The sequence below is a fragment of the Microchirus variegatus genome (genome assembly GCF_963457635.1).
Source record: "Microchirus variegatus genome assembly, chromosome: 15".
NCBI classification, from domain to species: Eukaryota; Metazoa; Chordata; class Actinopteri; order Pleuronectiformes; family Soleidae; genus Microchirus; species Microchirus variegatus.
Window position 1 is genome coordinate 13,522,191 of NC_139816.1, and position 17,254 is coordinate 13,539,444.

The following is a 17,254-nucleotide window of genomic DNA, read 5'->3' on the forward strand; positions in this document are numbered from 1 at the left end:
ATTTAAGCTCTCATTGTGTTTTCAGTTGGGTTCATGTTTTCCAAAATGAACCATCTGTTTCGGACTCACTGCTGTAACCGAAGTGCCAAATGAGAAAGTTATTGATGACAAGGGCTTACTGGAATTAAATATAGACCAAATTTATGTTGGGGTAGTGCGGTTTACATAATAGCGATCGGACCATACCAAATATCTTTGGCTTGTGCTGTGGGAATTCAGAGGATAAGGAAGCAGGAGTTTACCATTAAGATGACATTTGTTTTTGTCCAAAAAGCACTGCATCCAAAGGTCACTGGCTCATAATGGCTGTTTACCACTGTGAAAACACACATAGTGGAAATGTCATGACATTATTACAGCAGTATTTCATCAGGCACCGTCATATTTACCTACTGACCATTAGTTAATATGAAACACTGCTTGGCAACAGCAAAAGAATCACATTTGATGAACAGTAGGAGCGGAATATTTTATTTTAATCAGAACTTGTGGAGCTTCCTCTGCTTAACCATTAAAGACAGACATGATAACGATTATGACTGCGGTCCTATTGATAATGGGTAAGTTGTCTTATCTTTTAGCGACAAATCCTTCATTGATGTCTCAATCAGAGATGTGTGTTGTGATTAAAAGAAAGAAAACAAGACAGATTTGAATGTTCTCTAAAGCTTTTTCGAAGAGGTAATTATGCCATAACTTTCTTTTTCAGAGAAATTACAATGAAAGGTTTACGTTTATATTGGGGGTTTATGAATATGGTATTCTTCAGCTGTACAGCACAAGCAAGGAATATAACTGAGGATATTATTTTGTCAGTTATGACTGTCATTATGTGTGGGTTGCAACTGCAATCTGTGAAAAATTTATTTCTTTTATTCTCATTTGCAAGGAGGAGTATTGTTATAAAAGTCAATACCTTGTCCTGCGCTTCCCCAGAAAAGATTTAATTCCCAAACTCGGTCGCAATTTCCATATTAATCCTCCAATAACAATTATCATAGTCAGATTGCCGATGGTGAAGAATGTTAATATGGAAGTGATTGCGGACAAGTTGGAAGTGGATAAAACTGTTTACTCTTACTTTATTTAAATTATCATTACCCGCAACCCCCTCCAAGTGATGTATTATTATGACAATCAAGCAGCAGTTTAAATAATATTACATACATACTGTTTACACATATTTGCATTAATACAAAGCATACATCATATAGGTTATTGAATAAAGTTTGAGGTGCAGCACAAGTTTATGATACGCTGTATTAATCAGTATAATGTAGTAAAATGCCCTGCGCTAAATAAATTCACATGCCCACTGTCTACAAACGCAGCAAAAAAATGATGCAGCTTAAAAAGTAAAGTAAAGTATAAACAAAATCTGCGACAAATATGAAATCTACCTGTGATTTTTAGGGTGTGATTTAGGGGGAAAACCGTATATAATCAGTTTCCATCAATCTGTTTTACTTGGATTTTTAATTGATATAATCAACATCATTGCAAACAATATATTCGAAAAAGAAAACTCAAGTATCATTAAAACGGTTGTCACACCAAGCTGATGTGGAAAAGTGCATCGATAAAACCATAAAAACAGTTGTTTTTGCACCAGTTGTAGTTTGACTTGTGTGTCTCCTCGTGGTCTGCAGCGGTTTAATTGCACCAGACTGAATAATTAGCAGCCCAAACACAGAGGAAACAAACCATGTTTTCATTTGTATTTTATTTCGCCCAGTTCTCTCCGAGCATTCCGTTTGGATGGAGACCCATTGTCAGCTGTCGAGTTTCATAGAAGTTTGTCCTCATGAAATAATTCAGCCGTTTTAATGTCGATGTAACTTTTGCCGAGAGGCTCGAGATAACGACTTTGACATTCCACGCCCACTTGACAGATTGCTGCCAGGATGCATCATTATGGCTTTGCGCAGTGGATTATCAGGAAAAATCTTTTTCATTAAAAGATCTCAGATTGCTTGTATCTGTAAATCCTCTCAATTGCCATCATAGTATCTCAGTAACATCATACATAGCACGCTCAGCAGTCTGTCTAAACTGTGAGCTGTTGCCTTTCCACAAAATCTCTATCGGTTGCATTCTGTCTCTTTAGCGTCTCACTTGCGCAGCTGCCGGACTCACAATAGAGACGACTTTCTCTCCACTTCCTCAAAATGCAAACGGATGCATCTATTTATCACTCCTTGTTTTTCTAAATGACCCAGTTGACCTCAAAATGGATATTCCGGTCCCACAGAGCAAGTCGCCGTCAATGCCGGGCTTTCATCTTCGACGGGTCGAGCTCAGACAGAGCTGCTCTGTTTTGTTGGTGGTGTGGATGAAGCAGAGGTGACAGGAATGAACAGAACCCCTTCATTTTAATTGACCGGCAACAGGAAATTGCCTAAAGCAGTCGCCAGTTTTTCGCTGCAACACAAGACCTTAATGGAGTCCGTCCTGTGTGGAAGAGCTGTGCTCAGATTATTCAGTGGACATTTATTTTATTTTATTTTTTAAATATGGGGAGATTGACCTCAAATTTCTCAAGGTGAAGCTTTTGCGCTCCCTTAAAGACTTCTCTAATCAGGTCAAAAGTGTAGAATCTGATTGATTGTTGGAAATGGAACCATTTCAAACTGCCTTTTTTTTTAAAACCTGCAATTAGTGCAATCTTCCCTGTTTGCATCATACATTTGCCCACATTTGGATGACCTTGGAAGGAAGTCCAAACCTCGTGCGCTAATCCTCATAGACTGTGTTTTCGTTCACACCACAAACTGTAATTACATCTTGGATTTAAAAAAAAATGCTTTAGTCCATTTTGGTATTCAAGGCTGAGTCACTGAGCTAAAGCCTGCATTTTATTTTAAGTAGGAACCATTGCAGTGCGTCAGGACAAAGCCAGTGTCGTGCTGGAAAGTATTTGAATTTTTTTAAAACAGGCAGTTTGGTTTAACTTCAATTTGAAAAGCAGAATACGAATTCTCCCTCCTACGTCAAGATTCCTTTGAATTCACAATGTCTTCTTAATAATGTAATGTAATAACGGTATAACCTTCAGCTGTTCCCCCCCCCCGTAACTCTCTGCCACAGGACATAAAACATTCCAATTCTTTCACCTCCTTCAAATCCAGCCTCAAAACTCACCTTTTCAGACAGGCATATTCACTTTAATCCTGGAATGACCTCACTGTTGTACTAAACTGCTCTTTTAATACGATTTATTGTTTTTCTATAATTTGACTTCATTGATTTTTATCTTGTCTTTTTGTACAGTGACCTAAAAGATGCCTTTTTAGATCAAATGTATTTTTATTAATTTTATTAACAGCTGGTTGTCCTGTGCAGACATCAGTAATCAAACCAGGGGGAAACAGCATTTAAGTGCAATTTGATTCAAGTTGCCTATTTTAATTTTATTGTTTTCTTAACAGGTGGTTTACTTGACATTAGACTTGAGGCATCTGCTCTGTTTCGTGTGTTTCACATTGCTAATGATTCTTAATGTGTTTGCTGATTATGTTTTCCACTCCTCCACTCCTGAAGGCTTTGCTCTTATATGTCTCAGTGTGTGTCTGCATGTGTGTGTGCGTGTGTGTTTCACAGTGGATGTAAAAAAAAAAATATAATGAGATGAAGTATTAGTTTGAGTCTGCGCCATTTGCATATTTGCAGGAACAAACAAAAATGTTACCATACCTCTCTGATTTGAATTTTTATTGCTGCCCATTATTTAGACATAAGACGAAAATGCATCTTATTCCATTCTCCGTAATTTGTTTTCACTTTCAAAAACTCTTGCAAGCTATTAAAATCTCTTTTTTTTCTTTTAGTACCAATGTTCCACGAATCCAAGAAATGTCGGCATGGTCTTCAAACATTTAACTTTATCCTTTTTTCGCTATCCATGTAACAGTTGACAAATCTGACCGAGATCCATGATCAGATCAGCGGCATGGCTCGATGTCCCTACAACCCCCTCCACAACTCCACCGCCCTCATCACCTCCAGCGGGGAGCTTTATGCCGCCACCGCCATGGACTTCTCCGGGCGAGACCCCGCCATTTACCGCAGCCTGGGCGGCCTCCCACCGCTGCGCACTGCACAGTACAACTCCAAGTGGCTCAATGGTAGGAAAGAGAGATATTACGCTTTTATACAACTAATCATTTTCAAATCAAAATCACAATGTGAAACAATGCAATTAGCACTTCACCAAGGCTGTGATTTATTACTAACCGTTCCATAAATGAGTGGCATAATTACCTTGATGTAAGAGCTTGCGTTCCCCAAGGTCCTCTTATTTTACTATTGGAATTTTTATTCACTAAATGCATGTATTTTATTATTCTTAAAATAATAAAGTTCAATGCATACACAAAAAGCGGTTTAAAGCTGTCAAAAAATCATATTCTAAATCTCCAATCATGTGTGTGTTACATAAAGAGGATAAACATGATAATGTAGAAAATTGGAAAGTTCCAATTGCTGAAAAAACTAAATCTTAAAATCTTTTTAACTGCTCTGTTGCCTTATAGCCGTAAAAACAATTATTTGTAAAGTTACTTGGCAACTGGAAAATCTTTATATTCAGCTCACCTTTCCCTTGAAAGGCATCATATTTTTCCCAAATCGATGTCTTTGTCCGTGAAAGCTCAGACCTTCTCAAGGCACCGGACTCCTCAGTGCAGGTTGAGCAACTTCAGACAGCTTAAGGTGTTGAGCCTGCAGCCGAGCAGGTGAATCACTATCTTGTCAGCAAGTGACTTTTATCTGATTCACATTTAGGATAAAATGAAATAAATAAATTAAAACCCCCGCCACATACATTGCTCTCCACAGCAATCCTCAGAGAAAAAAGGTTTAATCGCTAATTTTATGGCAAATTGATTTTTTTTTTTTTTCCCCACTGTCTCCCACACTCCTGCCCTCCAAAGGTACAGAGGAGAAGAGGGTTTAAATAAGGAGGGGGCGGGGACACTTTCATTTAAAGGTGAATTAAATCACTGCCAGCGAGAATAAAGTGTGCAATTTAAATCCAATCGTGTCATACATAAAGATGAACGTCTATTGTCGTGGCGGTGTGTCATGGAGGTTGCGTGTTTCAGATAGGGTGGGACTTATTACGCTCCACCGGTTTTGGCCATTTTTCATCCTAACCTTTAGGACTGGGGAGTGAAAAATTAGTTTTCTTATTACAACGCAACGCCATTAATAACAAGAGCTGTAGTTATTAATCCTGTTCACCTGCTGTTGTGTGGGCTGCACGCTCACACACACTGAGTCAATCAGTCATAGCATGTCACTCTCTCCCACTCCCTCTTACTCCCACCACCAGATATTTTCGTTTGGTTTTTCATCTTCCTCTCCCCGCACTCCGTCTTTCTCTTGACTGCAGTTTTTTTTACCTCTGTATTATTCTTTCCTCCCACTCATTTTGCTCCTCTTATTCCCTCTCCGCTCCATCAGAACCGAACTTCGTGTCCTCCTATGATATCGGCAACTTCACCTACTTCTTCTTCCGAGAGAATGCAGTGGAGCACGACTGCGGCCGCACCGTGTTTTCCCGCGCGGGGCGTGTCTGTAAAAACGACATCGGCGGTCGATTCCTCCTCGAGGACACGTGGACCACTTTCATGAAGGCGAGGTTAAACTGTTCCCGACCTGGAGAAATCCCCTTTAACTACAACGAGCTGCAAGGAACATTTTACCTGCCGGAGCTGGAGCTGCTCTACGGCATTTTTACTACCAACGTGTGAGTAAAATAAGACAAATGAGAACGACTTGATTCCATCAGTGTTTACATCCGATGTTTACCATTAGCTAATGTTTTTATCGTTATGAAGCAAGTTATCCACATGGGTTGTTTGTAAAGATTTAAACTGCACATTTAATCATGTAGAGGTTTTAGTTGAAAAACAGCATATTTACTATTAGAATATTAAGAGAAACTATTGGCATTATTTCATTGTAAGTTAGCATCTATGTTCTATGTAGGATTTGTAATTTAATTATAATTTGCATGCACTTCTTGTGTAGTAAATGTCACCTTTGCACCGAATCACCTTAAGCTTATTTAAATAATTTAGGTGGTGTATTTAGTAATTCTTTAAAAGTGTGATTTCATACAAATTTATATTTTCACTCACTTTCCATAGGTACATGTTTAGTGCACCTATCTTCCTATAAAATTTTGGCATTATATAATATAAGCATATAAACTGAATGAGATAACAACCTTGTTTACAGGGTAAATATATCCCTTATATACATCCATACTATCTACAGACATGATTGCACATTGTTATACCTGACATTTAAACCTAATGAACACACACACACACACACACACATGCAGATGCACTTGTTAAATGCTGAGTAATCTATTCTTTCTGGTCAATGCCTTCGCATTGCTGAAAACGAAGGCTTTTGAAGGGTACTGGAAACATTTCCCCCTGCAGGCACACAGTTTAATGAACAGCCACATTGGATTATAATTCATCGTGCCGAAGTCTCACATTTTGAGCGGAGAGTTAATACTCTCATTCTTTCCGTCTCTTCAGAGGGAAGAGATGGTACTTGTTGAAAGTGACAGCTTAAAAAGTCAAAGCTGTATTTCAGGCCTGAGATCTGTACAGTTAATCAGACAAGCTGAGCAGTTTAATTGTGTCCTCTTGCCTGATGGAGAGTCCAATAATGACAATCACTTCCTCCAGTGTCTGCATCTGTCTGTTCAGGGTTTTGATTTGTATTTTAGACCGAATCCAATGAACACAGAGAGGTCAGCTTTACAAAATACCAACAAAAGCTGAGTAAAGTTTCCTTGCTGGTGCCGTGGTGTCCTTTTCTAAATGTCTCCCCATGCTTCCTCCCTCCTCCTGACATTCAGAAACAGCATTGCTGCATCTGCAGTGTGTGCCTTCAACCTCAGTGCCATCTCACTGGTTTTCAACGGGCCCTTCAAGTACCAGGAGAACTCGCGGTCAGCGTGGCTGCCCTACCCCAACCCCAACCCGGACTTTCAAGTAAGAACACTTTCGGTGAAACGATGCAGTCTGCTAATATGAACAAAATGAACTATGTGTGACCATGTTCTTTTTTCATTTAATTATTAACTTCAAATTTTGGGGTGATTCATTTCCATTTTTAAATTGTTGGCACTTGAGGAAACTTGACAGGATTACAAAAGTCAGAAGGATTTGTGGAATTTAATGGTAATAGTTTTTTTTAGTCTGCACCAAAGACTAGTGGACCAACTGTTCAGTCAGGCAGTTTAAGAACACCCTGTGATTTTGCATTCAGAATCACTTTTAAGGTAATTTATCCCCAGCACGCTGCCCAATCAGCCACGCAGTATTCACAGCTGGGTGCATGCCTAAGGAAATGTTTGCATACGGTATGTACCGTCTGTGTTCACCAGACAAACCTGCCTCAGTGTCACTCTCACTAATTTCCTCTCTCTTTGATTCACCCCACTCTCTCTGCTCTTGAACGCACACATTATAGCTGTGTCCTTGAACCTTGTTCTTTGAACTCTTTCCCAATACGCTGTCATTGTTTTTGCCCAAGTGCCACTTTATGTTTATTCTCTGTCCTGAAACCTGAGGGGGTGGGAATTCAAGCCACAGTGGGGCTCCTCATCCCGATTTCAGGCACAGTGCAATACTGATGACGCAGAGGGAATGCTTTATTAGCAGCAGAAGTGGCTCTCAGTTGTAAAAGGCTTAGCAGATATTGAGGGAGCTAATCCACGCAGCCCTCCATGAGGGATTGAATTCCCTCTGACGCCTGCCTGCCACTGGGTGACACACGTCTCCCTTTCCACACGTGTTTCCCATCACGGTCCCTTTCAATCATGTTTCCACGTCAGACGCACGAGCGCTCGTGATGCCTGCTATCGAGAACTTATACGCACGCGCGCGCACACACACTTTATCTATAATGACATGCTCATGCAGAAGAAATGTTAGCTGTGACAGGACTAAAAAAAAAAAAACACATGCGTGCGTTCACAAATCTAAAACACATGAAGCGTCTCACATGTGTCATTGCATTCACTTATATCAGCAGCTCGTCCAATTTTCACCATCTGGTCAGTGCTGATCATAGATTTATCCTGTTCCACGCATTGATGGAATATAATAGCAGGACATTTATATACCATAGGCTCTCATAAGGCTGTGTTCCTTCAAGGATGCACCAGCTCTGTCCCCATCTCCTCATTTAAACCGTGGTACAATAGCTGCTCCTCACCCGCTCGACTGATGCACACTTTATCTAGGTTCCGGTGACATCTTAATCAAGCATTTGTCAATGTTTGGGGGGGGGATTAGATTTACGAGCTGTGGATTTATGGCCGTGTTTTTTTTTGTTGTTTTTTTCATCCCTTTGTGTGCGCACACCTGTACACATGTACATGCACAAATATATATATACCTGCAGGAGACCATCACCAATAAAAGCGGCTGACCACTCAAAGGTATAATTGAACACAGAAAAACAGTGGTTTATAGACTGCTGCCAAGGAGGGATAATTATGACTGTGAACTCATCACAACACGCACGCTGGTCATTGATTGAGAGCTTAATTCCCCGTCTGTCTGCTGAGAAAATCCCCCATTTATTTGAACCACACGGATTGATCCAACTGGGTTTATTCAGGCAATGAGTCATGTTCGCTCTGCATTAGGAGCTAATGCCGCCGCTGTGTTTCATAGGGTTTCTGTCGCCCTGTAATTATTTACTGTAAGAACACATTCACTGTCGAGCTCCATGTGACAGGAAATATGTTTGTTAGGCTCTTGAGTCAAACGCCGATGGGAAGTGGTGTTATATCTCATACGTGGCAAGAGGAGCACACATTTGTTTGTTATTTGTTTTCCTTCAACATTATGAATGACTTGATTATATTTGCTGCCAGCGCTGAGAAAATATTCTAATCAGATTTGCAATGCTAAAAATCTCAAATAACTGGATGCATTTTGAACAAAAGACCGTTTTGTAAAAGCATGTTGTACAACAACCATTTCTCTCGCTGGCAGTCATCATCCTGGCAGAGCACGGCGCCCTGATGATGAGCGGGACATCTGGGTGTTGGATGGGCCCTCAGCCAAATGATGTCCCTCACCTTGGCTGTACCATGAAAATCACAACATCCATCTCGCTGCACATTCACGGGTGTCATAGAGCCTCAATGACCAGTGCCTAACTTTGTCTCACTGTGGCAGAAATACGATCAGGCGGCCGACACTTGAGGATATAATACTTGTGCATGCAATGCAAGGACGAAAACACAAAAGGAAACTTCAGACACATGTCATTATGTAGCCAGCAATACATTTTTGCCCTTAGCATGATGTATATTCACGACAACAACCAAGCACATGCGCACGCATGGCGTCACATTTCACTGTCCTTCAGGGCTTTAATTTCCCCATCCCCTGATGTGGTGAGGGCACTGATCCGTTGTCCATTCCAGGGAAGCCCTCCATGTTTCTCATCTGTCAACTCAGCAAGACCACAGATTGATCCGGATAAAATCTCACTGATGGTGTTTATATAGCTGGTCAGCAGAAACTAATTACCACTCAAGGCCCACTTTTGTGCTGTGCTGTGTGATTAGCCTGGAGCAAACTCACGGCGACTATGTGAGTTTTAAGTTCAAAACAGAAACGGTAGTAATTTGGGTTTTCGTAAATTGTCCGGCACACGTTGTTTTTGTTTTCCCTGTCCTTTGTGTTAAAGTACACACACTGTGTGCTCATCTATTATGTGGATGGGATCTCAGTCCACAGACATGGCCACAGGCTGGGGCTTCTATCACTGAAAATGACATGCATGGTTGCATTTACTCATCCAGCTCTGCTCTAGATGGGAAGAAGCGGTTAGCTTCACCTTGTCCTGCTCTTTTGGAGAGGAAAATAGACTTTACTTTTCCACCGCAAATAATAAATAATGTCACTGTCCTGTGGAAATCAGGTATTAACACGAACATGTTATTGTGCTTCAGCAGCTCGTGATATGATTGTCTGTGTTATTTAATTGACTACGAAGCCAATATTTCAAAATGTCAAAGATCACTTTATATTGTGCTACATTTAAAACAATGTCATTCAAATTAAAAATCGTTTGCACAGGCTACCTTGTTTAGCTGTTGAAATCACATATGAACTTTATGAAATGGTTCACTTGACTGTATTCCCTTAAAAAATGCACAAGGGAACTAAATCACATACCACATATTTCACCTTATAACCAAGTGCTGCGGTTCTGACTCTGCTGCGATAGCAAATCTCTACTGGGATATAAAACGGGAACACAGAGTCCCCAGTAACTGACAAAACCAAATTAAATGTGCGACAATGGAATCTATTTCTCTGTTTATGTGAGACGTGTCTGTGTTTGTTTTCTGGAATGTTGGATACGAATAATACTTGAAGCCAGAACAAAAAATATAAAGCATAAATGAGTCCTTTGGGAACTTTCATTTGTCAATTAAGATAATTTTCTGAACACTAGTAATTACTAAATATGAACCAACCCTGTCTCCTTGTTTTTTTTTTTGTAAAGAAAAAGAACAATAAAAGCACAGTGTTATTGGCTTACTAATAAAACTCAAGAGCAAAATATACACATGCATACGAGGAAGAATCTAATAAAAGCTATTGGATCATTCACTTCCTCTTCATCAGCCACAGTGTATTGACTGAGGCTTAAGGTTGTGAGGCTTCCAAACCAATGTAATGAGGAAGCAATTGACTTCAGAGCCCTGTTCGTTTAATCATTCGATCCCTCACTTTTCCCTCCTGTGGTCTTTCTTGTAGCCACAGAATTGTAGCTTATTAATGTAGCTTGTCCTCATTTATTAATGTAGTCAGTCAAACTATTTCTCTCTCTCTGTGTTTTCACCCCTCCCCAGTGCGGCACCATCGACTCCGGCACCTATGTGAACCTGACGGAAAGAAACCTGCAGGATGCCCAGAAGTTTTTGCTGATGCATGAGGTGGTCCAACCCGTGGTTCCTGTGCCCTATTTCATGGAGGACAATGTGCGCTTCACCCATGTGGCAGTGGACGTGGTGCAGGGGAAAGACTTGCTGTATCACATCATATACTTGGCTACTGGTAGGTTCCTAGAATGGCGTGTGCGTGTGTGTATAGTAGTATAGTAGCAGCAGCTGTATTTCACTGAATCTTTTCGATTTCAGTTGCTGTAACCCCTCGTGATTCCGTCTTTGCGCCAGACAACGAGCTTACAAGAATAATAATGAAAACCAATAGATGTGTAGTTCTGGGGGAAACATCAAAGCTCGGTCTACTGACACAAGTTTAATAACTCTTTACCTCCATGTGTTGTCCATATGCCCTGACAGAACACTCACGTATAGCCGCGATGCACGGAGAGATCATAAAAAGGATGAAATGTGTCAGAAGAAGACAGACGGAGCAATTGATAATCCGCGCGCACACACACACAGTCAGAGAGCTCTGCTTTAACCCTTACGCGCTTCCCTGTGTGAGCGGCGTGATTGTCCTGCTTATCAGTGGATTGTTTAATCACACCGGTGCGGTGTAGTAAACTATCAGCAAAATGCCAGCGACACACACAGTCTCTGCTCTGGATTTATGATACAGCCGCGCTGTATGGATTATAAACGGATGAACAGAACAGAATTTGAACATAGTGACCCATTTCACTGTGATAATGCACCATATAGGCCCACTGGGAAATGTCAACACCAGCTTCCTGTTGTAGCATCAGTGTTATTTTTGGGTATATCACATGAAGTACGCACACACACACACACACACACACACAAGCTGTTCCAGTTCACTGCGTCTGTGCTTGGCATCACCCTCAAAAAACTCCCCTCTCATTGTTTGTACGGTGCTGTGATCAATGTAGCGTCAGTCCAGAGCTGCCCACACTGCAAGTTCCTAGACACTAACCAGACGCTAATGAAAACATCAGAACCCATGCCAGGGCCATTGTGGAGCGTACACACACACACACACACACACACACACACTGTACCTAATCATATGCTATTACAAATGCTGAAATGCACTCTGCTGATTAAGGCCGTTGTGGACAAACTGATAGCTACAACTTCCGGTCCAACGAAGTTGCAAATAAATCTCTGTTATTATTCGTCCCTCATGTGTAATTTCAGTAGCCTGCAGCGATGCTTTTACTGCCTCAATCTGCATGAGTAAAATCCAGTGAAAATTCTTAAATATCTTGATTCACCAAAGAACCAAAGTCTTATCCATCTGTTGCACTGAGACTTCATAAAAGGTGCACACAAATCAACTCACTCATGGCATATTATATACACTGAATAACACTTTACTATTTACCGTTTGCAACCCTCTGGCGAAGTTGCAATGAAATAAAGAAAGAATGCAAAGAAAACGCCTTGTGTAGCGCTTTAAATCTCACACAGAGATGCTGACTGAAGTGTTAATTGATGAGTTTATTGTTCTTCGAAGTTTTCACTGTATTAGCTATTCCGTAGATTTGCCATGTATTTAGCCGGAAACCCGATGCGGCAGCTATGGTTTTATGGATATTCTCTCTGAGCTCTGGGCAGCAAAAGTTTTGAAAATGGCCACGTTTGATTGAGCAAATTGTATAAATTGATCACATGCTTTCACCTGGGAAAATGAACATAGATTTATTTGTCCATTCCTGCTGAAATATGTATTTCACAAACAATCATTAATGCCTTTTGGCTATTTTTTCTATTCGTTCGCCCTCATTTTTATTCATGGTTGCGCGTTCTCGTTTATGCAGCTGCTGCTTTTGTTGATACAGAGTGGAGTGAAATATACCAAGAATTATCATTTAGATTCCAGCAGACAGAAATGTCCATATAACTTAAATCTACTCCTTGAGAGAAGAAAATTGGACTCATAGATAATAAAAATGTAAATAAATGAGGGGGGGGGGGCAGGGGAGAAAAAAGGATGCCAGTGACACTTCTGTGAAGATGGTTGTTCTATTTTCATGTATTTTCATTTAAATCTACTATAACAGATCATCCAAAGTTTTGCCGTTATCATCTAACACACTTCTTTTATTCTTTCATGGCATTGTTGTATAGTCGGTGGCAGAGGAGAATATTGTCCCTGGATAATTTTGAACCTGCCTTTACACTTTTTTGTGGTATCAGGTTGCTTTCTCTGACAGCTGGTGGTGCCTTGTATCTCACCTGGTAAGTCTTAAAAAAGTATTAGACCACCTGTCGCAGAAATGAGAAAACATAAATCTAAAAAAATTTTTATTGTTATTTATTTGGCAAATAAACTGAATTCACAATTTTGAGCTGGCTCACTGGGCTTCTTAGATATTAATCAAGCATAACATTCAACCACTGAAACTAATGTTTCTGTTCAGCAATGCAAGTAAATAACTCTAATTTGACATCTTAATCAAGAAATATAATGTGCTTTACTATTTTGCATTTGGAAATTCATGGACAACAATAACACATTTATTTTAGCAGTAAAACTATAATTTCGGTTAAAGAGTTTCTTCATACTGGTGTATTAACCATAGCAGAAAAAGGTATGTTGATAATTAACAATGCTGTTAATTTGGGGCAGTGTAGCTGTGTGCGTGTCTTTGAGATTCAAAGCGTTGTTCCACTCGTAACTGAGCTTATTCATGTTGCACTGAAATTCTATTCAAGCCCAGATTAAATTGTACTCCAGTCCACATCCGGACTGAAATATCAGTTTGCCCCTTTATTGAGTCTGTGGGTCCCATATCTTATAAAAGAGCATCACACATCATATTCCATTTATGTATCATTTTGTCTGTATAATGTGATGTTGTAAGCTTTAGAGTAACATAATACTTTGTGGTTTAACAAGCTCCCAGAGTACAATTTTAGAGGTATTTACTGAGCATTACCAGCTGTTGAAATGTTAGCCACAGTTAACACGCAGCTCTTGAGATATTCTGTCATTACAGTGAAGCTGCAGGTTCTGAGCAGAACCAGCGACATTAATTACGGTGCGGACGTTACCAAGAAACATGGAAGTAATTACGTTACTGTGCAGCTGTTCTCGGGGGGCAAGACTTAACTTTTACATTCCCTACCTTTAAACCACCTATTAGCTATTCACCTGTCTTCCGCTGGCATCACTCTGTACCTAATTACTTTCTCCTCACCCATGGGGAATGCATCTATAATGGATGATGTTTGTTTTAGCTCTCTCAAAAGGAAATCTGCCACGAGATTTACCTCACGGGACAAAGCATGCATAAAATAAAGGTCAGGGCATATTCACAATGACGCTGATTTACGCACACCCCTCTCTTTCCAGAACTGCAAAGTGGTTTCTTTCTCCGGAATATCTCCTCAAAGAAAAATAGGCCACACATCTTGTGTTTAGGTGACATAACAATTCCTTGGTTGTATTTATGGCTCTATATGGTACATAGCCAGGCTTGGCACACAAGATGCCCACAGACTTTTGGACAGTTTTGTTTAGACAGTGATTGTTCGGTGAGTCACACCAACTTCATATTTGCTTGTTCATTTTTCACTTTTGCAAGATGACTTTGTTGTTGTCCTGCTGTTTAGACTCAGCTGTTGTTACCCTATCTCTCCTCTGCTCCTTCCTTCGCTTTTTTCGTGTGCAGATAAACAACCTGTTTCTTTTTTTTGTGACTGAACCTTCACCAACCCACCACCCGTTTTCTTCCAGATTATGGCACTATCAGGAAAGTGCTCTCCCCTCTCAATCGGTCCACGGGGAGCTGCTTGCTGGAGGAGATTGAGCTGTTCCCGCTTAGGAAGAGGCAACCAATCAGAAGCCTGCTGATCCTGCACAGCCGCAGCGAGCTTTATGTGGGCGTCAGAGACCAGGTCATCAAGATCCCGCTCAAAAGATGCAGCTACCACAAGAGCAGAGAGTGAGTACATGCACAAACACCGTTAATCTCAGTGGAAATTGCCATAAGCCATTGTGCGAAGAACAAAGTTTTAAAGCACCCTATTTCAGAAGATGCTTTTTATCTGGAAGGGCCAGGCCTGTATTGTTGGTCAGGGGCCTTAGCTGGGATTTAAAACCCTGTAAATCAGCTTTTGTCTGAGCCACTGGAGGTGCCCACAGCTGCCCTTTCTCCACCCATCTTACCATCTTCCTCTCGTTCTTGCCGGCTCATACATAAAAACATTTATTTTCTTCCTCGCACTGAATTCTGCTGTAGCTCTGTGGTGATCAGATATATATTGAGTTTCTGTCCGTCTGGAAGACGCACCGTCAAGGCATAAATATTGCCAAAGAAATCCCCGAGACGCAAGCCAAGGTGTGAAGTCTCACCACAAAATTGGGACCCCATCCATCACTGCACGCGGGATAAAGAATCACACCTGCATTCCTTATTTCACACGCATTGAGCTGTTGTTGGAATGCACAGAAGAGTTAAGGCTTCATATTACAGCTGTGTCTCTGTGATATACGCTGGAGCCATTATGGCACTTCATCACCTCTTTGACATTTTCTTCATTTTTTTGAGAGCGAAAAGGCACAAAAAAAAACCCCCAACGCCAACAATGAAAACAACACGCACTGGGACTGGCTGCTACAGAGAGAGTTATTGGGTTCATCACTGATTTCTTTGAGGGTTACCTGTTTGAAATATTAGAAGGCTGTCTGTGCAGACCGCTGATGTGTGCTGTAAAATCCGCAAAGGCCCTTAAGGCCCTCTGAAGGACAGGTAATGGCTTGTTTCTTCTCCCTTTCATTTAGCACCACTGTCGTCACCCTGATATCCTTTTTCACACAGACACAGACCATAAGGCTCTGCATTCTGTTTGCCACCCAGACGCTACGTCAGCCAGCTTCAATGTGCAGGCACGCACGAGTGTTTGCCTTTCTACATTTTCATATGGGTGGATGCACATCATTTTTATAAGTGCACTTGAGTTTGTCTCTGCCTGCACACGGTTAATTATTAGGAAACCCACGGACAATTTTGGGTTGCTTTTCACCGGAGGGGCATTGCTCCGTGTTGATCTTGTATTTGCATAGGAGTAAAAAAGTGACATCAGGCCTTTTTTATAACGCTCGCCTGTGCCACCTGAAGCTGATATGACAAAGACAGACACTGCGATCAATGCAACAGTGAATATTTGAGGTGCTGATAAGCTATTTGTATCTGGAATGAACGTCTCTATGCAAATGCAAAATTGTAATTCCAGTGCTTGGCTAAAGATTACCTGAGAAGTCAGTCAGCAAATTCTGTTAAGACACATTCTATACTTATTTCTCTCCTCCTCTCTGCCAACTTCCCTCCTCCCTCTCTTCTTTGCACCCCCAACCCCCCCACCACCAATTCTCCCTCCCTCTGCCACTTTCGCCCTCTTTTCTCCTCCCTTTCATTTCACGACTTGTCACACCATTATTTCTTCTTCACGCCAGGGTTTGATTTCCTGTATTGCCACAATGCAGAGCTAACTGTTAACACATGACGCGTTAATGGCCGTGCTGTCTTTACAGAGCCTGTGTGGGGGCCAGAGATCCATACTGTGGCTGGGATCTGTTGTTGAAGAAATGCACCACTCTGGAAGAAAGTGTCAGAATGAGCCAGTGGGAGCAGAGTATCACCAAATGTCCAGTGAGTATCTCACCTTACTGCTCTGGCATCTTTTTTTTCTCCCTCTCCCTGCTTTCAAATTATAGAGTTGGCAGAAAATGCAGTTATCCTCACTTACTCTGCACCAATATCCAACCTACTTGACATATGGATGTGATATATTTTCTCTGAACACGACCCTACAGCCTTGGAGAGAAGCATCTCAGGATTGAGGAACTTGACTTAAAGGGAGTGATGTGCACCACAGGAGTGTTACCTCAGTCGTTCCGTTCAAACTGTGTGCTCATTTGCAAAGAATAAATGTTTCCAAATTTGGGAGCAGTTTTAGTGGGTGGTTATCGGTTTCTCACAACACTCTCAGTTTTTTTATATTCCGAGGAACATTTGGCACCGAAGCTACTGTGGCATCTGTTAGCAGAGCAACAGTTTGCTGCATCCTTATTCAGACATATACGTGGACACAGACGAGCATGGATGCATTATGTTCATAAACGGATGTGATTTCACCAATTCACTGTTGGCTACAGCTCTGGCTAAAACTCCCTCAGCCATAGTATTCATCAAACACAGTCAAATTGAAATCAGCTCCACCACGAAACTACTTTTTATTCTTACTGCTTGTCGTTCACAGTTTAAAGGAATATAGAAA

The 17,254-nt window shown here is 41.0% G+C and overlaps 1 protein-coding gene across 1 annotated transcript in view; it reads left to right on the forward strand.

Moving 5' to 3' along the window:
* The window catches only part of sema5a (sema domain, seven thrombospondin repeats (type 1 and type 1-like), transmembrane domain (TM) and short cytoplasmic domain, (semaphorin) 5A), a 124,181-nt gene that overhangs the window by 60,688 nt on the left and 46,239 nt on the right, over positions 1–17,254 (forward strand). Inside the window, exons 7-12 of the mRNA XM_083901966.1 lie at positions 3,911–4,124; positions 5,464–5,749; positions 6,884–7,019; positions 10,913–11,117; positions 14,712–14,919; positions 16,509–16,626. Of these exons, the coding sequence (XP_083758092.1) occupies positions 3,911–4,124; positions 5,464–5,749; positions 6,884–7,019; positions 10,913–11,117; positions 14,712–14,919; positions 16,509–16,626 (1,167 nt within the window). The remainder of the gene's footprint in view (positions 1–3,910; positions 4,125–5,463; positions 5,750–6,883; positions 7,020–10,912; positions 11,118–14,711; positions 14,920–16,508; positions 16,627–17,254) is intronic.